At 53.6% G+C, this 27,236-nt stretch overlaps 2 protein-coding genes and 1 long non-coding RNA gene across 5 annotated transcripts in view; 1 reads left to right on the top strand and 2 right to left on the bottom strand.

The window, feature by feature from the left end:
• Window positions 1-194: 194 nt before the first annotated feature.
• On the bottom strand, window positions 195-7,976 carry LOC119848915 (glucose-6-phosphatase catalytic subunit 1-like). Its single transcript, XM_038385298.2, has 5 exons — window positions 7,642-7,976; window positions 6,221-6,330; window positions 3,563-3,668; window positions 2,641-2,756; window positions 195-1,488 (listed from the first exon to the last, which is right to left on the bottom strand). Exons 1-5 carry the CDS (start codon window positions 7,869-7,871, stop codon window positions 977-979), a joined length of 1,074 nt encoding a protein of 357 aa, XP_038241226.1. The 5' UTR covers window positions 7,872-7,976; the 3' UTR covers window positions 195-976.
• Window positions 2,692-22,374, top strand: LOC122457648. The gene is made up of 3 exons (XR_006277296.1): window positions 2,692-2,826; window positions 13,169-13,173; window positions 22,355-22,374. It is a non-coding gene; the product is annotated as an uncharacterized LOC122457648 (long non-coding RNA).
• Window positions 22,375-24,013: 1,639 nt separating this feature from the next.
• AOC3 (amine oxidase copper containing 3) overlaps window positions 24,014-27,236 on the bottom strand; it is a 32,866-nt gene continuing 29,643 nt past the window's right edge. For 2 of the 3 annotated variants that reach the window (XM_038385294.2, XM_043503415.1), the window contains exons 3-4: window positions 25,048-25,177; window positions 24,017-24,740 (exon numbers count right to left, since the gene is read on the bottom strand). In XM_038385294.2, coding sequence (XP_038241222.1) covers window positions 24,456-24,740; window positions 25,048-25,177 — 415 coding nt within the window. In that variant the 3' untranslated portion in view covers window positions 24,017-24,455. Of the gene's footprint in view, window positions 24,741-25,047; window positions 25,178-27,236 lie in introns of all 3 variants that reach the window. The other variant, XM_038385293.2, reaches the window with a different exon arrangement.

Below are 27,236 nucleotides of genomic sequence, written 5' to 3'. Positions count from 1 at the left end.
GTTATCTTCCTCCATTGTTTTAAAGTGTGTCTGGCAGGGGATAGGTTAGCAGCATCCAGAGAGGGGGCTGGATCCCCCCAGGAGCAGCAAAACATCCCCTGTCAATCCAAACACCACACATGGGAGAGTCACCCCCCACTCAGCGCCCTCACTCCGGGCTGATCTGTGGCTAAGACGTACAAAGGACTCATGGCTGGTAATGAAATACAGCTCAGGCTTTAATAAAATACCCCACTTATATACAGACACACCCCCCCACACACACACACACGTCACTGTTTCACATTAAGGTAATTGCAGGACACTGGGTACTTAGTGGGACACAGAGGCCAGTGAGCCCCAGGGTGTGGGTACATGCCAGCCTTTCTGCCACTTGCCCTCGCTTTGTCTCCTAACCTAGCTCCCCACAAACAGCCTCTGCCCTCCATGGGGCGCTGTCTGAGGAATCCTCCAGGGAGCACGCGCAGGAGTGAGCACCCTGTGGTCCAGAGAATGCCAGTCTCCTTCTCACACCATACGTCAAGGGGAGGCAGCAAAGCCAGGGTGTGCCCTCATCAGCGCTGGCACGACCCGCAGGGGAAATGACCACATTTTCCGGAGGCTCCTTCCTGCTGCACCCTGACTCCCAGGCCCCACTGATGAGCCATCTGCAGAGCCAGAGTCTGGGCTGGCTCTGCGTGTGCCCTGCACATCGACGTGGTCTGTAACATAGGCAGCAGCTCTACTCATGAGTCAGACAGGAGCCCCCCCGGCCAAGTGAGCAGGAACAGGGCTGGTCTGGTCTCTGGACACGGTCACTCTCCGCAGGTCTAGCAAGGAGAGCACACTGGAAAGGGCTTGTGCTGAGCCAGCATCTGCTGACTCAGGACTCAGCTCTAGCACTTGGACCCAGAGACATGGGGGAGCTCAGGGCCCTAAGCCTTTGCTCCTGGGACATGTCACATGTCGTGTGCATAAATACCCAAGTCCCTTCCTTCTATAAAGCTTTCTTATCCTGTTGGTTCAGGACCTGGGCGACGCAGTAAGGGATGAGGCCGGCGGCAGCCACGGGCACAGCCGCGCTCTTGCAGAAGGACAGGACGTAAAACAGCAGCTCCACCTTGGCGGGAGGCTTGAAGGAGTCGAAGAGGTGCAGGAGGAGGAGCGAGGCCACGATGCAGCTCAGGCGGAAGGGCAGCTGCTGGCCCATTTTCCCTTTGCAGCTCTCCAGGTACATCTGGGAGTTGAGGGCCAGCCCCAGTCCAAACAGGATGCCCAGGTTCCTGAGGAGGCCGGCGAAGGGGGTGGTGTCAATGTGGACCCACTCCGGCCGGTCACACCACCTCTTGGCTTTCTCCAGGGTCCACAGCAGGTCAACACCGAGAGCCTTCAGCAGCAGGTAGAACCCCAGGGCGAAGCTGAACAGGAAGAGGGTGGTGCCCAGGTACCTCCGGAGACTGGCGTCGTAGATGGCGTGGATGTGCTGGAAAGTTTCAGCCACTACCATGCCTGCAGGGAACAGAGCGTGAGAGGAGAAACAACCCGTCAGAGTGAGGAACCTGATACGCAGAGATGGAGCCACAGGGCTCCCAAGACAATCAGGGGCTGGAGGACAGTCAGCTGTGGTGGAGCATCACTCCTGAGGGCAGCCGCCCCAAGGGTCGTCACAGAATCACCACAGAGCCAACTAACGAGTCTCTGCATGGCCATCTCCCTGGGAATGAGCAGCATCAGGTGGCAGAGTCCACTGTGGGCACAGAGAGGCAACCTTAACCACCCATCTCTCCCTAGGCTAAGATCCCCTCCTCCTAGTGCCAAGCCCTCTGTGCCCACACCTCCAGACAATGCTTGCTGGCGGTAAAACCTGCCAGTGGTTGGAACTAGTCTGCTAATGTTCTGTCTGGCTGAGCTGGGTTACCACACTGCAGAGCCTGCGGAATAGGGGCTTTGCAAAGGCATGTTCCTAGGACAAGCGGTGTTGGATTACAAGTGCAATCAGTGCAGCACAGTGCTGCCTAGCCACAGCTTCCACCTCAGGGTCTGTCCTGTGATATTTCACTCGATGCAATGTACTGCACAGGACACCGGATATATAACTGGAGAGCGTTCAGCGAAGGGTCATGGGAATGAGGAAAGGCTTAGAAAACAAGCCAGATAGAGAGAGACTCAGAGAGCTCGATCCATGTACACTCGTTTGAAAGAGCAGGTTTAGGGGTGACATGACCACAGTCTATAAGTACCTACGTGAGGAACAAATACTTGATAATAGGCTCAGTCCAGCAGACGAAGGCCTAACGTGATCCAATGGCTGGAAGTTGAAGCGAGACAAATGCGGACTGGAAATAAGGTGTACGTTTCTAACAGTGGGAGTAAATAACCACTGGAACAATTTCCCCAGGGGCGTGGTGGATTCTCCCTCACTGGCAATTTTAAAATCTAGATTGGATGTTTTTAAATAGACCGGCTCTAGTTCAAAAGGAAGGATTGTGGGGCAGTCCCAGGCCCTGTGTTACGGAAGGGGGCAGACTAGATGAGCATAACGGTCCCTTCTGGCCTTGGCATCTAGGAACAACTGGCGGGTGGCCCCTGCGCCCATTGCTCCGAATGGCAGTAACAGTGTGGTTTGTACAGGGAGAGGCGACGGTGCACGTCATCACTGACCTGAGATGACCCCTGCGATGACTTGGTGAGGAAAATGGGCAGCAATGAAGACTCGAGACAAACAGACGCAGACCTGGACAGCCCAGAATCCTGCCCACAGCACTGTCCGCAAGAACCTGCAGCAGGGAGACATTCGGGCAAGACACAAAGGTCAGCAGAGCACGGCCTGCGCAAGGCCACCCCGCGGTCTGAGAGGCTGGGATCTCAGACGTCTCTCCCTGCTGGTAGTGGCTGAAGTTCCAGCGGGTGGAGAAGAGGGAGGGTCACATTATAAAGACCTGAATGCTGGTCACAGAATGGAAAGTGGTATTAAAAAGCCCCTGTGGGGTGGGTAGAGGTTCAGAACCAGGGATTTGCCCTCTGCCATGATCCAGGAAAAGCTTAAACATCCAGGAGGGGTCCAAAAGCGCTTGGAGCTGGCCTCCCTCTGTTCCCATTGACATCAACTGCAAAATTCCCATTGACTTCAGTGGGGCAGAGCTCAGACCCTGCAGAGCTCCTCTGATCACCCCACTCCCCTAAACCCATTGTGGCCTCATCCCAAGATTCCCATCAATTTCAGTGGGCTTTGGATCAGGTCTTAGTCCAGGCCCTTCACTTCCTTCCCAGCCACTGAAGCAGGCACTCAGTCTTGGGGAGGCATGAGATGTGATTCTCTTTATCTAGGCGTTAGTTGGCTTAGCTGCCAGTGGGATTAGTGTTCATGCAGTTATTCAACCCCTTCTAAAACCCTGTGTCTGTGTGCGCATTGCGGTGTTTGAGCGTGTAGCGCTGCCGGCCTCCTGCAGCAGAGAATTCCGCAGTTCCACTGCGTGCTGCATGAAGACTCATTTCATTTGGTTCAAAATGCACCTCCCTCAGGCCTCAGGGCACCCCACTGACCCTGCAGACACAGGAGCGCAACAGTCTGAACCCTGCTTACTGGTCTTTAATCGTCAGCTGCTTCTTCCCCAGAGCAATGGACAGAATGGCTGTCACCATCACATAGTAAACTCCTGCAGAGCCCATCGCATGGCCGGAGGGACTCCCTAGGGGAGAGAAAACACCTGCGTTACACCTCCCCAGGTTGTTCCTTGCCCTGGTCACTAACAGCAACCTCCTACCGGGTGCCTAGAGCGCTGGGATCTCCCAAACTAAAGGCCAAGAGCCTGCATCAGCCCAGCCCGGCACAGCTGGCTGCGCAGGGCGCTAGGGAGTTGACAGGGGAGGGGCAGGCACAGAGGGAATCCCCCATGTGAGGCACTGGAGGGGGGGTGTCCTTACCAGAACCAGGGGTGTGTAGGAGGGGAAATGAGGTGGAAAGGGAAGTCGCTCAGCAAGGGGAGTGATCCCGCAGCGCTAGCACGAGCCCAGGGGAGCTCTACAAGCTTTCCCAGGGTCTGTGGCACAGCCCAGCTCCCCACAGACACCTAGCATTAGGGAGCCATTATGGTAATACTGACAGAATACTTGGCACTTGTGCGGACGGAGCCGCCCACTATGTATTACCCCGCACACTAGTCCCCTGCGGAGACCAGCCCCGGCACTCCACAGACGTGGGCCTTGTCTTCACGGCATGCTCCAGCCCGTTTTCCCCCTTCCCACGATGCGTGTTCACACCTCCACACCCCGCTATCAGCACCGCCGGGCAAGGCAGCCACCACGCTCTGAGCTAGGGGCAGACCACCCAGTCCCCGTTATCCACTGTTGCCCAGGGCTACAGAAAGAGCACCAATGGTAGAGGTGGCATTAGGCTGCAAGGATCCTGGCTTCTAGTCCCATGCTCAAGACTACCTGGCTTTCTGCTCTAGCCACAGACCCCCCTCAGCAGGCAGAGGGAACAGATAGTCACATAGCACCGGAGAGACAAGGCAGGGTAGGTGACGGCTCTTATTGGACCAACTTCTGTCGGGGAGCGAGACAAGCTGTCAAGATACACACAGCTCTTCTTCGGGTCTTTGTCTTCAAAAGGGCTCTGAGTATCTCGAGACCTTGTCTCTCACCAACAGACATTGGTGCAATAAAAGGTATTACCCTCACCACCACCCCACCCCACCTTGTCTCTGTAATATCCTGGGACAGACAAGGCTACAACACTGCATACACAGCACTGGAACAGTCCATCCAGTAGAGAGCAGTAGTGAACATGTGTGAGCTCGCACGTGTGTGTGTGAGTGTGTGTGTGTGACAGTGTATGTGTACACACACACACACAAAACAGCTGGCATGAACAAAGCCCCAATGGTTGCAATATACACAGCATGTCTCTGATCTGGGTCTGAGCCTGCACCACCCTGGCTTCCTACTGAGGTTTGCAACAAGCTTCTAATTCCAGCATAGGTCAAGGGTCCCCCTGCAAACAAAATCTGCACTGCTACGGGGTTAGTCCACTCTTTTTCTGGAAGGAAAGGCTGTCTCTCTCCTGGGCTGGGCAGACACTGAGGGCAGACAGGCCTCTGTCACACAGGGGAAGGTATTTGTTCTTAATTTCAGTAGCTATAGGGTTGGAGCAAAGGTTTCTTCTACAGAGCCTAAATTTAGTCTAAAAGGGAGGTTTTGCATACGCTGAGCTGTTTCACCACAGCAGCAAGGCGAGATTGGCCTGCCCCTAACTGCTGACAGGGCAAAATCTGCACTTCCAAAATCTCCCTTTCTCCAGTGACCAGGAAATGCTTAAGGTCAGCAGTTGTGTCCAGCAGTCAAGCTTGTGCTAAACCACGCTGCACAGTGGCACCCCCGGGCTTTGGTGAGTTTAAAATGAATTAGTTAAACTGCATTAGCCCCTGTGCGGACATTCTCATTCAGAATCAAAAGTTGCCTTCATTCAATTTAATTTAATTAATTTTGGAAGTCAATTAAGTTTAAACTCTCATTCAGAATTAGTTTACCTTAATTCAGTTTATGTTAATTTACTTCCAAAATTAACTAAATGTAATTGAATTAAGGTGATTTAATTCTGAATGGGAATGTCCACCCAGGGGTTTAATGCAGGTTAACTAATCCAAGTGCTTTGGAGGACAGGATTAGAATGCAACATGATCTTGAGAAACTGGAGACTTGGTGTGAAGTCAATGAGATGAAATTCAAGAAAGACATATGCAAAGTACTGTGTTTAGGAAGGAAAAGACAAATGCAAAATGGGGAATAACCAGCTGGGCATCAATACTGAGAGAAAAGATTTGGGGGGTCAGAGTGGCTCACACACTGAATATGAGTCAGCAATGTGGTGCTGTTATGAAAAAGGCAAATATAATTCTTGGCTGTATTAACAGGAGTGTTGTCTGTAAAGGATGACGATGCGTCCCGTTTTGGCTGGGACAGTCCCATTTTAACGCCCTGTCCCAGCCATCCTGACTCGTACTTTGGGACTTGATCAGTTGGCAAGAGCCCATGGGACAATTGCCCCATTTTTTCAAAAAAGTGAGATGTGGTGTGGAGGAGCATGCGGGGCGGGGCGAGGCAGGGTGGGGGGAGGGGTAAGCAGAGATGCCAGCCCCACGCAGGGGGGGAGGCAGGGCTCCAGTAGGGGGGCCGGCACGGTTCCAGCGGCAAACAGCAGTCTCAACAGCCAAATTACATCCTCTCTCTAGATGTGTCTCACCTGGGCCGGTCTCACAAGTGAGGGGGAACTGCTGGATCACAGGGGTGGAGGTGTTGCCATAGTAACTGGTCTCCCGGACCCACCAGTAGGGTCTCTGCCCAAAGAGGATCCTGAAATACAAGAATAAAAGTGTCTCTAGTTGCCTTGGGCACAAGAGCAGGAAAGCAAGGACACAGCTCGTCAGCTCTGGCCCAGGTTGGGGCAGGGGCTGCAAGAATTGGGGATCCCCAGTTCCAGGCTGGTTGTCTTTAGGTATGACTTCAGTCCACGCTTGGGGCACACAGCTGGGTTCTGCTCTGTGCGTACTGGCACCCGCACATGCTGCATGCTGACCCAGGAGCCAATTCCCCCCTTTCCTTGATGGTGCAGCAGGGCACAGGAGATGTTAAATCTACTAGTGATGGGCTGCTTCTCCTCAGGAGTGAACCAGAGATACAGCACGTGCCCTCACGCTGGCTGACCCATCATCCCCTCACCAGCCCAGCCCAACACATGCCTCCTTGTCTCCAGAGGCAACTTCATCACCACACCCAATCTCGCCCTTTCCCCGATGGGTCAGAGCCCCATGGTAACCACAAGTCTGGAGAAGAGCAATCACCATAAATGCAGCACCTAGGACTGGATGGCTGACACCCAGTGCTGGGTCCAGCTCCCACACTCACTCACACCCTGGGCTCTTGTCCCATGCATTCTCCCTGCTGCTTTCTGTCATGAGCTATACAAAGATTCACATGGCTTTAAAAAGGGTTAAGATTTTAGATGGCACTCTGCATCCAAAGCAGTTGTTGTATTACAGAAGGGGAAACTGAGGCTACCTTGCCCCATATCACACAGTCAGTCAGCCACATCTCCGTGTCCCAGGTAAGCCCCGTAGCCCCAGCACCACACAGACACTCACAGGAAAATAAATGCAGTTAAACATAAGCCCCTCTGTGCAGTGATACAAGCATGACCCCATTTGCAATGTGTGGCACCTCTGGCTAGTTCAAGGGCTAGATCTCTCCCTGGCTATTGGCAAGGAGCAGGGTGGGGAAAGTTTGGAGCTGTACCCGTGATGGAAATCGCACAGGGGATCTTAATATATCCAGGGTTTCTTTTGTGTGACTGGGCTGTTGTGGGAGTCCTAACTGTGCACTGTACAGAATGGTCAGGAGCAGCTAGAGTCAGCAGGGGTGGGTGGGTTCCCATGGACACTGATCCATGAACCAGACGATCGATGCAGTTCAAGGCTTCACTCAGGGGCTCTGACTTGGAAGGAAATCTGTGTGCTGCAGAGCTAGAGGAACTTGTCTTTGGAAAGCTCCAGCTTGGGGCCACCCTGAACCCTCTTGGTAAGTGCCCACTTCACAGCCAAACAACCCTCAGCTAGCAGGGTGTATGCAGGGCAAGCAGCAGGAACAGGACCAGCACCGGCTACTCACCACTTAAAGACTAGGTTGAGCCAGTCCCCAATCACAGCCACCCAGATCAGCTTGATGCCCACTGCCTCGCAGAGGTGGAACCAGATGGGGAAGAGGATGAAGAAGGTGTTTCTGAGGTCAGCAGCGAAGGAGATGAAGAGGAACCAGTCCTGGGAGCCCTGGTAGTGCTCCTGCAGGTAGCGAGTTGCCTGGATCCCCATGTCATGCAGGACATTCATGCCGGCCTCCATTGTCCTTTTCTATCAACACTTCAGTATCAGCCGAGAGTGCTGAGTGAGCTCGGACTCTCATGAGACTGCACTGCTTTGGGGCAGCTCACCGGCTGGCTTTATACCCTGTCAGGCTCTTGTTTACAGCCTGTAAGTTGCTGGCTCCTGCACTGATCTTTGGACTCAAAACACTCTTGTCAAAACCCCCCTTGATCAAAGGTGCATCACCGGGGGGGTTGATACAAATATGTTTAGAGCCATTTACGTAAAAGAGAAAAGGAGGCTGACAAACCAGCTCACTGTTTGCCAGCCGCTGACCCGAGGGCACCATTACCCCTTTGCAACACCATGCTATTGGCTACGGTACAGGAATAGCCTCGGAAAAATCACTTGGGTTAGTATTTTAAACTGAACCCATCCTGTGCATAATTCCTGCTGTTGCCTGAATGTCGCTTGCAAACCACAATGGTACTGTTCATTTTTTGAATTACGAGTGTCAAGAACATTATTTGAACAGAGCTCGAAGGACTGATAGTAACACGAGTGGCACAAAGCACAGCGCGCTCCGGCCTGAGTCAATGGTACATTGTCCCAGAGATCCAGTGGGGTCACTTTGGCATGTCACTGGAGTGTAGCAGGGGTCAAGCAGGCCCTTTGTTGAGCTCTGCACTTTGGAGAGAGGTGTCACCGTCACTTGGGCTTGATTCTCACCCAGCATTTGTGGGAGCAGGATGAAAGCCGAGAGCTGGAGGGGCATCTTTATGGCATTTGCACTACCCTGTAATTTAACTGGGAACTGGACCAGACTCTGCTTATTGGGCCAGTATCCCCCCAAACTCCAGAAGGACCTGCCAATAGCTCTAGATAGCCAGGCTTCCCCAGCGCTTGGCCTGTGATCATGTGAAATGTATCCGATGAAGTGAGCTGTAGCTCACGGAAGCTTATGCTCAAATAAATTTGTTAGTCTCTAAGGTGCCACAAGTACTCCTTTTCTTTTTGTGTTTCTAGAGACACTTTGCTGGGCTTTGTGTGGCCTCAAAGGAGCTTCAGCGTCAAGATACCCTAGAAATTTTAGCACAGTCGCACGCTGAGCACCAAACACTCTTCACTCAGTAACTCCCTCGCTTCCCACATGCCCTGTGCTGCCCTGGCACAGGGCACAGTGGAGGAGGAGGAGGACAAAGGGCTGCATCCCCACTGGAGGGTGCGCACTGCGTAGGGCCCAATCTGCTCCCACTGCAAGCAGTGGTAAAACTCCCATGCACTGCAGTGGAGTCCCATTGCTGACACCAGTTCTGAATCTGGCCTCACTCTCTAGCTTGCTACATTAAGAGCTGAACTTCCCAGGGTACAACAGACGCCCAGAGAAACAACCAATTTGATTCTACTCCTAATCACGAATCCCATGCCACCAGCTCTGCATCTGCACTGGGCCACTGCCGCCCTGCCCTGGGCCCTGGCATCCTGCAAAAGCTCCCAGTCTGCCTCATTTGATGTAGTGACAAAGAATCTGAGACATGCACCCCTCGAAATGGGTTTCAGGCAAAGGTGGAACCTGTTTATATTAGAAAATAAAACCCTGAAGGATCACTGGGATCTGAAGCAAAGGGAATATACTCAACTCTTGACACCCTTGTCCCTAAGTTTGGCTTCTTCTCCCCTGCAGCCATGCTGTCGAGGAAGGGCAGCCCTGCCCCAACCGCATTATCAGCAGCTCTCCTAATAAGCATTAATTACGGATTTGATATCTGCTGGCGTGCCAGCCGCCTGAAACAACATGCCATTAGCACGTGGAGGACTTAACCACGCGGATTCACTGTCAAGTGCTGAACAAGGGCTTGGTTTTATATCTGGTGACTGGGTCCCTTCTGATGCTGACGAGCAGGAATCAGAACCTGTGCCAATGCCGGGGCAGCTCGTGCGCTCGCTGAGATTCTGGGCTTTTAATGGCAGCGCGGGAGAGGGAGGGGTGGACGAGGCTGCACACAGATGATCGGGGTGGTTCACACAGGCCGTGGGGCAGGCTCCCCTCTTTATGGGAAGGTGGGGGGGGGCTGGACCCCTGGTTCTGGGACGGCAGCTATTACGGAGGGGCAGAGGCTCAGGCAGGAGCTGAGTGATGTAGAGCCTGGAAGGCAAGGGCCAGACCTGATGCACAGAGCAATGGGGAGCTGATGGCCCTTCAAAAGGGGGGCAACTGGATCAGAGCCAGGAGGGAGGGAACCATTTCAACAGCAGCATTTCAGCCAGTGGGGGCGGGGGCCATAAAGAACAGAGCGGCAGGGGCTGAGCACTCAAGGCAGGAGATGATAAGGGAGCTGAGCTGTAGTTTACATGTGTCCCCCCCCCCCCAGCCGCTACTGCAGCAGAGAGAGCAATGGGGCTAATGTTAGGGTGGGTCTGGCCCCAGGAGGGGCAGGACAGTTGGTCCCTGGGCTCTGGGCTTCAGGAAGCAGGCTGGCGAGGTTCTGGGAAGTAGGGCAGTGGCTCAGCGTTAACCATCCTGGAGCGACTGGCGCCACCGGGACAGTGCAGACAGGGACAGGCCCAGCGTGGAAGCAGCTGTCACAGGCATCAGCCCCACTGCACAAGACGCAGCATTGCCCAACTTCTCTGCTCTGTGACTAACGCAGCGCCCACCCACCTGCCTGCAGGTTCCAGCCGGCTATCTCTGCTGTTGAAACTTTGTGGGGAGATGCTAACCAAACAGCCGTGACGCTAGCTAACCAAACTCCTCTACACCAAAACATGCTGGCGTACGCAAGCAGGGGAAACAGCATGAGAGTTTCATGTTTGCCAGTCAGTGAAACGCAGCCCTTATCTCTGCTCAGTGAGAAAGTTCAGGTCACGAGCCTTGAACCACGCAGCTGTAGCCAGCTTGTCCCAGGCTAGGGTCACGTCCCCAAGAGCTGGGCCCTGCTCATAAACAATGGACACAGTGCTGCTGGACACCCACTAAACCTCTGAATTCACCATCAGCTAAACCCCACCCACCCTGCTCCCAAGCGGCTGCTTGTGTGAGCTGTGGTACCAGCTCTTGCAATAGTTGGTGCTTTTCTTAAAGCCCCAGCTCCTGGAGTCAGAGGATCATGAGAGAATCTAAGCTTTTGTTAAAATATAATGCAAGGTTTAAGGCCTCCTGGTTACAGAGAGAAGCTGGAAACGTGATCCCCAAAGGCAAAGTGTCAAAAGAAGTTATTTAAAAAATCTCATGATTTGTAAGCTAGGCTCGTGATTTGGGGTCCTGGCTCAGGATATTTTAACAGTGGGAGCTGGCGAGTCCGGGGTGGGTTCTGGGGCTCACAAGGGAGTAACGCAAGCAGGGGCACCGTTTGCAGTTCCCCTCTCCTAGACTTTGATTTGTCCCCCTGACTTTCCATAGGTCCACTTGCTCTACTTTTTCCCTCCCCACAACGTTGCAGGAGATACCTACATGGTTCTAGATGCTAACAACTTGGTTTCTCCCCCTCTCTTTTCTGCAATGGTGCCGAGAACAGAAGGATTCCCATAGCAGCTTCTCCTCAGCTACAAGATGCTGGGGGCAGGGCCCCCATGGACATAGAGGAGGTTTGCATTGCAGTTTGAGGGGATTATTGGAAAAATAAATCATCCTGCGGTATTTGGCCGGGGAACAGGCCCCAGAGCTCAGCGCAGGGCAGCCAGGATGAGCCATAACTGAGCACCTGCTCCACAAACGCAGCCAAGCACAGATCCAGCGCAGCAGCCTCAAGGCCTCTCGAAGTTGCACCAGGGTCTGAATGAGCCTGTGGCTGGCCCTAGAAACCCGGACTGCCAAGGTGACAGAAAGCCACCCACAATCCCACGCTCTCCACGCAGACCAGCCAGACCCAAGATTAGCATCAGTATTTGTAAAGCTTGTACTGTGAAGGCCTAGAGGCCGAGACCTCTTGTTCTCCAGTAAATACCACGTTTTAATCCCTCCTCACGCCCACCATGGAACGCAGAGAACCCGTGTGTGTCCCGTGTCCCTCCGACTAGCACAAGAGCCTCTGTGCAGACAGAGGAATCCCAGCTCCATCACGGTGCTCTCCAGTCACCCATGGCTCTGCCACTGAGAGTTGTGGAGTCTCCGCACACAGAGAGAGCGTAGGGACGTCGCCCAGGGATTTTGGCTTCCACATTCCCATCAGACAGTTTTAAGTCCCAGAGCCCATGACCCTGAGCAACCTGTGTGACCCTGCCACACCCTTAGCCTCAGGCTAACTGGGCCAGCAACAACGGGAGCAGAGTTGGGGTTGCCTGGTTTGAATGGGGACACTGAGCCCGGGGAAAGTCTGGGCCCTGTCTGAATGCATTTACTCGGGGCTGTTTGTCCCCATTCTGTCACCACTTCCAGAGTGTCCACCCTCAGCCTGGGGGCCCTGCTGCATCAGTTCTGTTCTCAGGGCTCCTCAATAACCCTGCACCAGGAACATGTGTCAAATAACAGCCCCCAAATCTTGGGCTCCAGTTTATTAGCAGGGAGCTCAAAGAAAACACAGGAGTCTTGCACCCCAGGCCCCAGCTGGGCACAGCCCCTGCTCCCCAAGGTCTGCCTGGCTTCCAGCTTCAGCACCATTCTCCAGCCCAGCCCAGGCTCTGCTCAGCCTCTCCCCAACCTGGGCTCCCTCTGGTCACTCCAGTCCCAGGCCTGTCTACCTGGAGCCCCTCCCTGCTCTGTCTCTGCAGCAAGTCCCAGATTTCTCTACCTGCCACCGGCCTCCCAGCCCATTTCAGCCGCCCAGGCCTGGCTCTCCCACTCAGATCCCCATTCCTCTTCAGGAGCACTAGCCACAGGGCGGACGGGCGGGCGGGCGCCAGCGCCACTCCTGCAGCTGCCCTTTCCCACCCCAGGGCCCTTTTCCCCAGTCAAAATTCCTTCCTCTATTTATTAGCCCCAGATGCTGCCCCGCCTTCTTCATCAGCTCAGCCTGGGATGCATCTGTGCAGGCCTAGAGGAGCTGGGCCTGCTGCACTGAAAGGGCCCAGCCACCCTGTGACAGGCCCTGGGGATTCTCCCGGCCAGCAGCCCCACCGCAGTCAGAATGTGAAACTGATGGAGTGGGAGGAGAAGCAGACCCCGGCCTCCAGCTGTACCCAACAGCTCCCCACCTTCACTGCGGAGAACAGCTTGTGAGCTCCTTGGGTCATGACAGTCTCTCTGTGCTGTGACTGGCGCCGATCCGACTCTCACAGCACAAAGACAAAATAATCAGCAGCATCATCCTAGCAAGGGGCCTTTGAGGATGCAGATGCTTTGCAGCCTCCTGTTCCTCCACCCAGGCCCCTCGCCCTCTGGCCCTGCGTTCGGAGCCCAGGCTTGGTGCCTGCCCCTATCAAGGAGCAGGCATCCTGGCCCTGGAGTCTTGTGAGAGCTGCTCCAAAGGGGAATGAGCATGTGTACAGAAATGGTGCTTAGAAAATGACTTTGCTAAACCCTTCTGGTCTGGAGTCCTTGTGCGAGAGCCTTTCTGGACCATGCCAGGGAATTTGGCTTCAGCTTCAAAAATATCTTTTCTTGGAAACGTCCCAGTAAGAGTTCTGCCCTGTGAAGTTTCCACATGGAAAACAGGAGGGGGAGGGGAGACCCTGGGAGTCACTGGGAAGCAGCTTCTTCCAGTTTTATTGAAGAGACCTCCCCAGCTGTCCTTCCCGGCCAAGCTGAAGGAGGTGGGGGGTGCAGTGGGGTGGGGCGCTCCTCTCTCCCTCCCTCCCTCTAGGCAGAGCTGAGAGATTCTGATCAGAAAACAATCAACTGCTGCCAGGACAAGGGGCTGATATCCAGTAATGCCTGCTGCTCTCCATGCAGCTAGTCCCCAAAGCACCCCTCCACTCCACCACCACACCCCTATCCCCATCCCCAGCTGGCACCACGCACCACCCAAGGCACCAGCTTTGCCCATACACCCCAGCCACTTAGCACCCAGCATGTTACCCACCCAGAATGTCTGGGAGCGACCATGTCTACCTCCCAGCCCTGAGCCTGGCTGTTAGCTTCCTGCCCCTCTCAGACCACGCAGCCTGGCCTGGATCCGTTGGGCACAGCTGGGGGAAGCGAGTGAACAGGTAATTGACCCAGTGATGGACGGGGCCTGGGTTTCACCTACAGAAAATGACCCGCTGGAACTTTTCGTTCTGCTCAAACAGCCCCGGGATGGAGATCACGCTGTGCCCAGGCCTTCCTTTGGCCGGCCAGGGGACTTGGCTGCGCTCATGTTCACAGGAACCTGGCATGTGTGCCGGAGGTCTACAACATCTGTAAGTGCAGCTGCTCCTCGATCACGATCCAGCACTGCGAGGGCCACGGGAGAAAAGCCAGAGACCCTGAAATCCAGCAGGTGCTTTGCTACTGCCGAGCATAAGGTGTTCAGATACTGCATCCACCCATGCATCACGTTCCCCACATGCCCTCCAGCTGCATCCTGCCGGCATGCAAACCCCGCTGCTTGGATGCTGGCCTCCCTCCAGGAAGCTCCTGCACCAATCACCCTGGGGTCACTCTGATCCCAACACAGCTCCTCCCCCTGCCAAAGGACCTTGTCTCCTTGGTAGCTGAGTCCAGGTCCCACACAGCCCCGTGGGGCGAAATGCTGCATTTCTGGGGTTGGCTGTTCAGAGTGAGGAGCATAATCTGGCCGCACCCACAGCACTGGCATAGGGTGTCCAGACAGCAAGTGTGAAAAATCGGGACGGGGGTGGTGGGTAATAGGAGCCTATACAAGAAAAAGACGCAAAAATCAGGACTGTCCCTATAAAATCGGGACATCTGGTCACCCTAGCTGGTGACCCAGACACCCCACCCTGCAGCGCACCCCTGGGCAGAGCAGTACCCAGGCTGGAGGCAATGCCACACTTTGGGCTAGTCCTGACCCCCTCAGCAGGTATGGGACAGGTGCCTCCTCCAGAGGAGAGACGGAGTCTGTGCCCCGGTGGGCCCAGAGCTGACATCCAGGCCCCACGTCCTGCTGGAAGCTCTAGTGGAGTTTCTCAGCATCAAGGAACATTTGTCTGGGGCTAGGAATAACTGCAACCCATCCAGCCTCTGAGAGCAATGCAGCTTCTTGCCAAAGTAACACAAGATTCCTCCTGGCCCTCCAGGGCACTGTAATATCTGCCGAAGCCGGCCTGGTCTCGGTCCAAGTTTCCTTCTGACTGCGAGTTGAGGAGAAAACACTTAGTGCTTGGGATGACTGGGATTCCTTGTCCTCTACAGATCCCGCACAGCCTGCCAGAGCCGAATTCCTCCTTCACGCGCCTGCCTTCCAGTCGCCGGCCAGAGTCCAGCCCCTCTCTCTCCACTGTGGCTGGTTATGTTGTGCACTCTCCCCAGGAGTCGCGGCATGGCACAGGTCTCCTCGTCTTTCATGAGACAGGCTGGCTGACAAATGTTGGCGCACGCATCGCAGGCAAACGCTGCCCCTTGGCCCCTGACCCCAAACCTCCCTGCATCCCAGTGAGAATCATCACAGGGAGAAAATCCCCTGCTCCTGGTCACTACTACTGTCCTCCAGGGGGTTCAAACCCAGCCTTTCACAAGTTCCAGGAGCAAGGAGTTCAGCGCTCTGCTCTGCTCTGCCCTGACCTGCTGGGGAGCTTTGGATGAGTCACGTCCCCAAGCACTGCTTCAGTTTCACCCCCTGTGAAATGGGAGTGACGACACTGACCTTCCTTTGCAAGGTGCTCTGAGATCCGAAGGACGTGTTCTGGGGCTGTTACCCCCCGTCTTCCTGAAGCGGGGGGGGCCCATCCTGCTGGATGGGTCACAGGACCTGCATTCCCAATCCCGGTTTTATTTCCTCAGTCCTGAGCGGCTTCTCCAGGCACGAGAGATCCTGGAGGGGCAGTGGCAGCACAAGTTTCTTCTCCCCATACGCTCCTCGCTCCACCCACCAGACTCATCCTTGACTGGGAGCAAGGCAGGCACGCCAATCCCATGGCCGGTTCAACCTATGGCCTCTCTGCTGAGGCTGCCACTGGTACATGTGGTTTTACTGGTGTGGACACCTCTCCAGTAGGAACTGGGCTGAGACCCTTCAACTCAGTTCACACAGGCCCAGCATACACCGGGCCATGGGTGGAGAGGGTGCACTCTAGGGGATGAGGGCAGAGCAGGGGCTGGAGTAGTTTCAGCTGGGTTAGTTCTGTGCTCCCATCTGCTGGGAGCTCATCTCTCCTTGCATCTAAGGAAACTGGTCTTGGCTCAATGGTATTGCAAGTCTGGCCCATGCCCCCAAGTCAGGAAGGGACACAGAGTAGGAATCAACCCATGGCTCTAGGGGAGGAGCAGGGGCTTTCATGCTTTGTTTTACCCTTTGAGGATTCGCAAAAAGAAAAGGAGTACTTGTGGCACCTTAGAGACTAACAAATTTATTAGAGCATAAGCTTTCGTGAGCTACAGCTCACTTCATCGGATGCATTTGGTGGAAAAAATTTTTTTTGCGAATACAGACTAACACGGCTGCTACTCTGAAACCTCTGAGGATTGAGCGTGAAGTTCCAGCTGCCCCAGGCTCTTCTCTGCGTGCTGGGCACAATGGCTGGGATGCAGCCCAGACCTGAACTCCACAGCCTCTGGGCTGCTGGGGGGCAGATGGGGCTTCCCATTAACAATCAGAAGGGAGTCAGGAGAGGCCCTGCAGCCACAGGATGAGGCCCACTCTCCAGGTAAGCACATTAATAGGAAGGAAGGGGGCATATGTGTGGCCATGTTTCATGTGCCTTAGCTGCTGCAAGCCGGGACTTGCAAGTCCCTAAGCGCAGAAGCTTGCAGCACCTCTGCGTGTAGCACTGGAGAAAGAGGAGAAGTGTCCCTGTCTGTAGACTCCTTTGGTGTGGGATGGACGTGCCTCAGGGTGAGATTGATTTCATCAGTACTCAACCCCCATTGGAGGGTGAACGCTGCCTTGTCCCAGCTCTGAGCATCTCCAGTGATGCCGGTTCCTCAGCTGCTGGCTCCGTCCTCTCGCAGCTCTACAGTGTTTACAGAGCTGTGGAGGGCTCGTTGGCCAAGAAGCGATGGCTGCAGGATGCTGTGAAGCAGCCGTTGGGCGGAGGATGCAGAGCCCTTGACGTATGCCAGGAAAGGGGGACTAACCTTCAGGCTATTTATAAAGCACCCACAGTTCCCAATCCATGGCATTTGAAACAATAATAAACTGGGAGAAAAAAACCAACCGCATCAGAACCACCAGCTCTTCTTGCTCCAGAGGGTTTCAATACATTACAAGTTATGACAAAACCTCACTGCAGTCCAAGTGCCTCTCGCCAACCACCTTCCACTAACCACAGCGGCCAGATCGCTGGCTTTGGGACAGCATGTTCCCAGAAAAAATGAAAAGGAGGACTTGTGGCACCTTAGAGACTAACAAATTTATTTGAGCATAAGCTTTCGTGAGCTACAGCAAGTACTCCTTTTCTTTTTTGCGAATACAGACTAACACGGCTGCTACTTTGAAACATGGTCCCAGAGATTCCCAGGGCTCTGGTTAACGTCCAATCACACGATCAGCGATGTGGGCTCTGGGAAACGCTCCCAGCATCTGCACTTGCTGCGACAGCCCCTCCGTCAGAGAGCCTGTCCGTGTCCTCTGGGCAAATATTTAATCTAAAGTGCTCCTGGCCCGCCAGGACCTTCTGGGGGACTAAGTGATGCAGAGCAAGGAGCTAGTCTTGGCTGGCAGCGTTAGCGCAGTGCGCTCCCAGCCTTCACCTGCGTCAGCGCCGCGAGCAGAGTCCAGGCAGGCCAATCCGGTAAACACCCTGGGCAGACGGTGATGGATTTCTGAGAACTTGGGCCTCCCCAGGGACTGGCTCACTGTGTGCGGAAGGCAGGGATCATTCAGAGAACAGCATCCCATTTACAGCCATCACTAACCCCTCCATACCTCTGCTTTCCCCAGCTCATGGGGCCTGATTCTGCTTTCGCCTACTCTGGCATAAATCCAGAAGGACTGCACCATCAGAGATGGTGCGAAGATGGTGGAAGCGTGAGACAAGGCCCATGGACTTGAAGGTCAGAATGGACCATTGTGCCAGGCCAGTCCAAACCCAGGGACTTTTGCAGTAGAGGCACCTATACTTCCCTCCCATGGGACATGACTGAGCCCAGTAACCTGTGGTCCAACCAGAGCACAGCTGTTAGCTCTTGCTCTAAAGACTCCCAGGGCCTTGTGATTCCCCTGGCAGCAGGACCTCAGGGATGAGGATGGGGGCAGAAGGGAGAGCGCAAGGCTCAACACACCAATGTTTTTAAAGCACGGTGAGATTCTCAGAGGCCAGAGATGGGGCAAAGGATGCTGCTGCTGCTAACTCCCCCCACCTGTGAGCGGTGTACAATAGCTGAACCACAGATACTGGAGATGGAAAAGCCATAATCAGCTAGTCTACCACCTACCCTGGGGTCGAAGGCAGTATTGTTCCCTTCTGTGCAGGGAGGAGCCTAACAGCAAGGACTTTTCTAACACGTCTCCTCCACTCCCCGGCAGGTATTTTCCACGCCTTCCATTTGCCGTTGTCTGGGCAGCTACTCTGACCCGCTCTCATCTCCTGGGCACTGGCCCTTACGTGGGAACCAACTGGACTGTTCTACTGGATAATCTCTGCAGACCCACTGTCAGCAGGCAAAGCTCTGGGAGGGAGTGACATCTTTCCCAGCCAGTCGGGAGTCTGCAAAGGAAACTGCTTTCCATATGGCCTGTCTATTCTTCTATTAAAAGAGGAATCATCCTAATACACTGATCCCTCAGACAGGGATCCTTCAGACAGGGCATAGACTGGGGATAACTGCTCTTGCCACTGAAATGCAACCACCTCTGAGATGGGACATAGGAGCCAGCAGCATGACGCAGTCCTGAGCCTAGAGCTGGGGGAGACCCAGGGTAACTTCACCAAGGGGCACTTTGGCCAGGAGAGCTGAGCTGACATTGCTGCTCCTGGGGAAAGGGAACCCTGACTGTGCCTGGTCAGGGCTTTGGGGTTGAACTAGCACCCAGGAGAGAGGAGGAGTCCATAATAGCGCAGGAAGGAGCAGCCCTTGTGGTAAAGCAAAGAGCACAGAACCCTGCACGTGCCCCTGCGTGGGCACAAAGGAGCCTGAGAGAGGGGGCCATCACTGCGTGCCCGTGCGCCAGGCCGGGCCCAGGCAGGGATCCCCTGAATGCAGCAGCCATAAAACGTCTCTCAGATAAGAGCAAGGAGCTCCAAAGCCTCATTTTTATAGAAAGCCTCCAGCTCCGATCCCACAAAATCCACCTCACAAATGACACCCCCACCTGGACGCAGTCAGCCCAGGGTCAGGGTCTTCATGGCCTCCAGTAGCTGGAGATGCTTTGCGTCTCAATAGGCTTTGGTACTGGCTCTGTTCTTGTTCAGCCCACAGCACAATACACCCTCCTACCAATCCTGACCTTCGACGGCTGTGATCCATCAGATCACCGAGTCCCTTCCTGCACCGGGCAGCAAACTGCCCCTGGCCCAGCCCCTGGGTTCCATGACAGTCTGTATAAATACACTCACACGGCCACTGCGCTGCATACACATACTGGTGTTCCACCGGCCCTTCACACCAGCCTCCCAGAGCTCCTCATGGGGCCTGAGGAGTGCTGCCGTTTGAGAGATGGGGAAAGCATTGCAGATCCTTGTGCAGCCCACCAGGCTCTCAGGCCGGGCCTGCTGCCCCAGCGAATGTCCTAGCCCCTGAGAGGTCAAGGCAGGTGCTGCATGAGGTAGATTCCCCTGCTTCTCCCATGGGACTGCCCAGCCTAAGGTGCATGTGTGGTTTGACCAATGTCTCGAAAGCAAGGCCAAACACTGACCGTGGTCAAGCATCTGTGCCTTGGGGCAGACATGGGCCTCCCCCACCCTCAGACACACAAACCCACCGGACTCTGGGGCCTCGCCTTCCAGTTTGGTGTATGTTCCCTGGGACAAGCCCCACTACGAAGAAGCGAGTGCTAGGGCATGTGGGACTTGCTCAGATGTTCTGTGCCCACGGCGCTGGGCTGCGTGAGCTCCGAGGCCCTCCAGGTGTCTGGCAGGGCTATGGGGCCATTGGACAAGGGTCCGTGTCTCTGATTCAGAGCTAAGAGGACTGCTCTCCACAAAAGCCAAGGCCAGGGCTGATTAATCCCTGCTTGGTACAATTGTTACACATTAACTCACTTGTTTGTCCCTTACTTTCCAGCTAGTGCTTTGCTGTCAACGGACTGGGTCCACAGAGCAATCCCAGCACGCGTCCTGTGCGTGGGACGGTAGCAAAGTTATTGTACAAATACGGGACAGCTGGAGAACTCATGCCTCTGGGGCCCTGGATGTGCTGCTCCCAGAGCCCTTTAACCTGCCCCTTGCTCTGTGTACCATCAACCAGGCTCCTTACAAATCACAATCAACTATTGAACAAATAGTCCTCAGGGAACAACAGGCAACCCAAGGGAGGGGGAGCTGAGCCTCCCACACGCTGGGCCACAGACAGCCCCACAGCGCTCTTGCCCTGCGCCACAGAGCTTGGAAGCAGCTGGGTTGCCGCCTGCCGGGAAAGGGGTGAAAGGAGGAGAGCATCCTCATGCTGGGAGCTAAGCCAGCTCCACTTCTCTGCCAGCTGTGAGTCTTCTCTCCCTCCCCGTCGCATGCGAGGTTCTCCTGCGCCTGGACGGCGGGGCCATCTTCAGCGGTCATGCACCATGGCCGCTCCCCCCTCTGATAGTGACGGCACGACTGGTTACTGTGGTGGCCACTGTGATGTCACAAGCAAATCGAGCCCGGAGGAAGCAGCCAGAGCAAGGGAATTTCAAAGGTGGCTGATGACCTGTTCTCAGGCCAACCCTCTCCCTGACCCCAGAACCCCGCAGAGTCGGGTGGAGGAACACGGAGAGTCCCCTTCATTAAAGGGAAGGCACCAGTCTTCCTTGGGCCTGCGCCAAGGGCCCCCTCCCCCCAGCCTGGCGAGAAAAGCCGTCATCATAACAACAGGCAACTGCTGGCGCTTCGCTCCTCAGCTCCGGAGTGCAGGGGCCTGTTCCTTTGTGCAGTGCCCAGCTTAGCGAGGTTGGGGCCACTCCACAATCCTGCCGCACAACTCCCAGCAGCCTGCTCCAGTGTGGAATACGCCCCAGCCCCCGTGCCGTAGCACTGCCCGCCTCGAGCCAGCTACTCTGCGTGGGCCTACTGACCGGAAGTGGCTGGGGAGCATGTTCCAGCTCGCTGGACCCTTGCTCTGGGATTTGCTGAGAGCTCGGCCCTGGTGCTCAGCCTCTGACCCCTCTTGCCCTGACTGTTTGTGCTAGAGAGACAATTAAGCAGCCCACCAGTGTCCTAAGGGAGTGAAACTTTCTCATCGCGGACAGAGGGGATCTGAGGACCAAGAGCAGAACCTAGCATTTATTTCCTGTCACTGCGCTGAGTGCTGCAAAGAGAATCTTGCAACCCCTCACAGCAGGCCAGGCCAGGGCAGGTCTTTCCTCCACCTCTGAGCTTTCCAGTGTGTTGCAATGCACTTGTAATGACAATCAGCGTCTCTGAGCCCCATCTCCCACAACCAGCCAGCTCTGCAGCACCATTGACAGGCTCCAGAGTCAGGACTGACAGCCAGGGCCTGGGGAAGGAGAAATGAAGGACAATTTAAGGAGCATCTCTTCCCACTGCCCCCCAGATCATCTTGTCCTGTTCATAGCAAACAGGCAGCGCAATCCCCATGTGTTAGGAGTTGGAGTCAGGGAGTAAAGTTTAGGCCTGAATCTGAACTTTCCCAGAGAGTATTTGGAGCTGGGGTTCTAGTTCCAGCCCATCTCTAGGAAATGGATCACACATAAGTCTGGGTTTGAAAAGCACTCGAGTGCTAGTGTATTAGGCAAGGAATGCCATTCTGAGCACCAGCTCCCTTGACCCAACAGAGACCACAAATCCCCCAGACCCCTCAGCAAATGCCTCCTGACCAGCTAGCAGACAGATGCAAAACCAACCTGAAAAGCCTGGAGAAAGGGTTGCCAACATTGTATTTCAAAAATAAAGGACTGTTTTCTTAGCGCCCCTGCCCTTCCTCTCCTCTGATATTATTATTATAATTAATTATCAACAGGACTCACCTCCATTCACCATCACGCACTCAGCAACTTCCACTCTTGTTGTACCAAGATGAAAAAATAAGGGACTGTTATCAACTCTTATTGCATGGATCCACCTAGCACTCAAACCATCCAGGCTGTTCTCCCACTAGCTGGGCAGTGAAATAACAAGGGGCATTCTGGGCAATTCCATGCAAATGAGCATGCCAGCCAATGCCCTAACACCTCCCCATGGAACTGGCAGTCCCCGAACTACACCAGCCATTGAGACCCATCTTGAACATCCGTCTGCCATCTGCAGTCTGCTGCAACATAGCCTGAGCTTTCTGACAGTCTGCCTGGTGCATTCCCCCCTCCTGCCCCTTCCTTTCCCAGGACACAGTACGTCATCGCTGTCCTATACCCTCCTATTGGGTCTCCACAAAAATCCTGCCGGGTCTGTTTCAGCCCTGCCTCCCTCCAGTGGGAACACTCATCACCTTCATCCATTGAGCTCAAAACATTTTACAATACAGGGTCAGCATTATCGATTCATGCCCCTTTTGCAGCAGAGAAAACCACAGCACCAGGAGATCAAGTGACACCTCCCAGGTTACACACACTGAGTCACAAGCAGAGCTGGGAACAGAACCCATACCTTCTGCCTCCCACCCAGTGTCCAGCACACTGGGCCACACTTCCACCCGAAGGTGCCTTTGCTCCCTTACAGCAGTGGTTCTCAACAAGGGGCACACGCACTCCTGGGGATACCCACAGGTCTTCCAGGGAGTACATCAACTCATCTAGATATTTGCCTAATTTTACAACAGGCTATATAACAAGCACTAGCGAAGTCAGTACAAACTCAAATTTCATCAGCCAATGACTTGTTTATACTGGTCTATATACTATACACTGAAATGTCTAAGTACAATATTTTAATTTCAATTGATCTGTTTTATAATTATATTACCATTATATGGTATAACCATTATATTACCATTATATGGTAAAAATGATAAAGTCAGCCATTTTGCAGTAATTGTGTGCTGTGACACTTTTGAATTTTTACGTCTGATTTTGTAAGCAAGTAGTTTTTAAATGAGGTGAAACTTAGGGTACATAAGACAAATCAGACTCCTGAATGGGGTACAGTAGTCTGGAAAGGTTGAGAGCCAGTGCCTTACAACAACACAAAACGGGAGACAAAAGCAGGACATTTCTAAAGCCATTAGCACTTTTTAAAACCTTTTCTAAATGACACTGCTGTAACTGACCTTTTATTAGGTTCAGTATTAATAGCACATCTTTTCCTGTGTTTTATAATGTGGACATACGTCTAACTATTGAATATATGTGAATGTACTGACATCTGTAATATTTTGACATACATCTAAGCCAATGAGGATACAGAGCTTGTAGCAATATAGAAATGTTACAGGAAATAAAAATTGGTCTTGAATGCACATCCACCCTGAGCTCCTTGGTAGGCCTGTGAGAAGATGACAGATGCTTGCTAGTGAATGTTTTGCTTGCAGCTACGTCAGGCCATGTCTAGTGAGTTTGCACAGCTTCTGTGTCTAACTTTCTTATATACACTCTTAGATAAACTGCAACTCTGCACCGGGTCACTAGGTATCTGTTAAATCAAAAGGGACCGGGAAAACTTTAATTAGACATGAGGTATTTCAAACTTTGCTCAATTGAGGGCCCTGTTGGCAACATGCCAGGAACCTGACTGCTTCACCTACTTGACATTCAATGGAGTAGACTGCAGCCACCTTTCCTCTTTAATACAGAGGTGCAACAGATTCCAGCATGCAATGCTCCATCTCAATCCCTGTGGCCTTAGGGATGAGGCCAACCATGTGCCATCCTGCACAATTCTGTGGGCTGAATTATACAGGATATGCAGCAGCCTCAGTCACCTGCATGCTGAGAAATCCCACGCTGCCATCTAGATAGAATCACTTTGCAGAACTCCACTTGAAGGGCCAGATTGTCAGAGGAATTCAGCTCCCACCTAGGAAACTTCTGACTGGTCTATTTAAGTGCCTAAATGGGAACTAAAAAGAAAAGGAGGACTTGTGGCACCGTAGAGATGAACAAATTTATTTGAGCATAAGCTTTCGTGAGCTACAGCTCACTTCATCGGATGCATGGGAGCTGAGCTCTTTTGAAAATCTAGCCCTAAATGTACTCAGTGAACAGGGAATCACAGAAAAAAAATGAGGCTAAATAAGACATGCTGCAGGGGTCTCATCTAGTCCAGGTCTCGGTAGTGCAAGATTTCTCCTTGTCTGTTCTCGGTGCTTTGTCTAGGACTTGTGCATTTTTATTGATTTCAGTCCAGCAGCAGAGTACGGCAATTATGTTTGATCAGAGAGAGAGCATCCTCTTTCACTGACGTTTTTGTAAGCAGTATGAGTATTCAGCTACATATAAACCATCTACAGCTCTATGGGTGTCAGTGAGCCAGGGGTGACTGCCGCTTTCAATGGAAACCTGAGCACATGGCCCAAGGAATAGTCAATCACCAGCACACTTACAAGGCCCTGCAGTCAGTGGCTCAGGGACCTGTCTGGTTCTGGAAGCCGTTGTAGGTGAATGAGGGGAGGGCTGGTGAGCACGAGGCAGTCTTTGACAGGCAGGCAACATGGTTAACCTCACACATGCTGGGGTCCTGGTCACTTCTGAAATAGATGCCATCAGGTGAGCGGACAGAGGGGTCTTCATCGAAATAGTTGTAGGGTCTCAGGAAAAAGCCGATTCCATTCCCCACAGTCACTGTGTTAGGAATATCCTCCGTGTGTGGGACATGCAGGAAACCAACAGAAATCCAGGCAACCAGGTCCTGGAAGAGGAAGAGACGCATCACTGGGCTATTTCAGGAGAACTGCTAGTTAGGAGAACACACTTGGGGCAGACCCTCTGTAAACACCACTGAGCAATGACCATTGGTCCAGCAGACACTTCAACACACACAGGGAATGATGGAATACCCTGATGGCTGTGACATGAACTGCTCTAGCCAGCACTGTGTCTGCCCACCCGTGGACTGGGCTCCCCATCTGCTTGCTGTGTGTGTATGTCTGTCTGTCTGTCCTGCACACTCCCCTGGAAGGCGCTGCAGCCCCCAGTGGAAGGAGAACCCAGCACACCTCGTTTACGATGGTCTCATTGTCTATGAAGTCAGCGAAGGCCACGGTGGGCGTCCAGGGGTCATTCTGGTTGTAGATGCTGGTGCTGGTTGGCTCCTCCTCTTTCCGTTTGGTGACAGCAAGTTTGTATCTAATGAGCAGAGAGAAGAGATTGATTTGCTCTCCCCATGTAGACTGAGCGATGACATCTGTGCTGGGAGCCTGGACTCCTGGATTCTCTTCCCTGCTGTATGAGCCTGGGCGAGTTACTTCTCCTCTCTGTCCCCGTTTCCCCAGCAGCAGAATGGCAATAATGATCCCTGCCTCCACGGGTGTGTGACAATTAGACAATTAGTGTTTGTAAAGGGCCCTGTGCGTTTGTCTGGGTGGAGTGCTAGTGGGACACCCTCTCTGCAAATCAGCAGTGTAGTGGTCCCACTTGCATGGCATCCATCAGTGGAGAGCAACCCAGGCCGGGAGAGGACCCACCCCACACTTGCAAATGCTGACGAGGGGCAGGAATACTAGGGGAGAGGATGTGAAATTGAAGGGCCATGAAACCATCAGCACCACACAGTCAGACAGATGAGTAACGAAGGGCAGGATCTGGCACAGGCTGTGTGGTGGAGGGGTACAGTCTGGAGCATGACATCAAGAACTGGAGAGATTACCCTAGAGCTCTGGCTACATGGATCTTGTGAGCCCCAGATTGCTGCCTCCCAGTGGGCATCATACTGAAGTTAAAGGGACACTGCTCAAGATGACAAGACTCAACATGTAGGTGTTAAATAACAGTCTAGATTCACATAGAGACAAGGGGGGGGCATAATATCTTTTATTGGACCTCACCCACCTTGTCTCCCTAATATAGCTACAGCAATACTGCATACAACAATCAAGATTCATAGCACTTAAGGCCAGAAGGGACCATAAGATCTATCATATCCCTCCTGTATATGATAGGTAGGCTATTGCATTTCACCCTGCTACTCTTGTATGGAGCCCCAGAACTTCAGAAGACATCACGAGATAAAGAACCAACACTTACCCTGGGAATTTATTCTAATGATTAATCACCCTCACTGCAGAAAACTGGGGCCTAATTTCTAATTTGAATTTGTCTGGCTCCAGCTTCTAGTCAATGAACGACTATGGAGAGAAGCAATTCTGCCACTTTTCTCTTGCATTTTAAAGGCCAAGAATATTTATTTTAATTGTTTAACCTTTCCCCTGTAGGGCAGGTAGCCCCAGCCCCAGCGCCCAGGGCTATGGCATGGCCCATTGATTTCCGTCTCCAAACAGAGCAAGGACAAAGTTAGCAAAGAGACATGGCACAGGGGAAAGGAAATTGGGGGTTGAAATACTTTGGGGTTTGTGTCATCAGCAAAATAGCTTGGAGCATCTCTGGGGCTGAGCCCACGGTGAGTCCCCCCTCAGACAGAGGCCTCCATCTCTGGGGTTGAGCCCATGGTGAGTCCCCACCCAGACAGGGGCCTCCATCTCTGGGGCTGAGCCCACGGTGACCATGGGAGCTGTGCCTGGATCCTTTTAAAGTCTATTTTTATCTTCACTCACAGCTCCCCAGGCTCCAGCAGCTGGGCAGGGGGAGTGAGTGCCTCTGTACTCCTGGCCTCTTTCCCTCCACTTTGTCCAAGCCCTGGATGTTATTTCAGCGCAGGGATTTTATCATTTCTCTTTGGCTATATTCCCTCCTTGTGTGGGGCTTGCTAGCAGTGACGGGGCCCATCCAGAGGCTGAGCAATGGCAGAGAGGGAAACACCATCTGCAGAGCTTGAACCAAGTCAGTTTCTGCTTTGGATCCATCTCTCTGGGTCTCACATCCCTGCTGCCCCAGAGTGACTCCTGTGGACAGGGTTGGAGAGCCGGGGTCAGAGGCATAACCCAGCTGGTATATCAATCAGAACACAGCATTACTGTTACGCCCAAGTAAGGCTGGATGGAAACAGCCAGCACTAAATACCCTCCTTTATCTTGGCGTCAGACTGGAGAGTCCATCCAATCCAGTGTCCCACTTCTGAAAGCAGCCAGCACCAGACGCTTCAGAGGAAGGTGCAAGAAACCTCACAGTGGGACTTGTGGAATAACTGGTTCCCCTTACTGCCAGGCAAGAAGTGCTTGGCTCAGGCCCTGAAGCAGGAGGCTGCAGGCCCATTGCTGCACCACTGGGGGCTGCTCCCCACAGCCCCGGT

Source organism: Dermochelys coriacea, chromosome 27 (genome assembly GCF_009764565.3).
Source record: "Dermochelys coriacea isolate rDerCor1 chromosome 27, rDerCor1.pri.v4, whole genome shotgun sequence".
NCBI classification, from domain to species: Eukaryota; Metazoa; Chordata; order Testudines; family Dermochelyidae; genus Dermochelys; species Dermochelys coriacea.
This window is presented reverse-complemented; position numbering and strand designations above follow the sequence as displayed.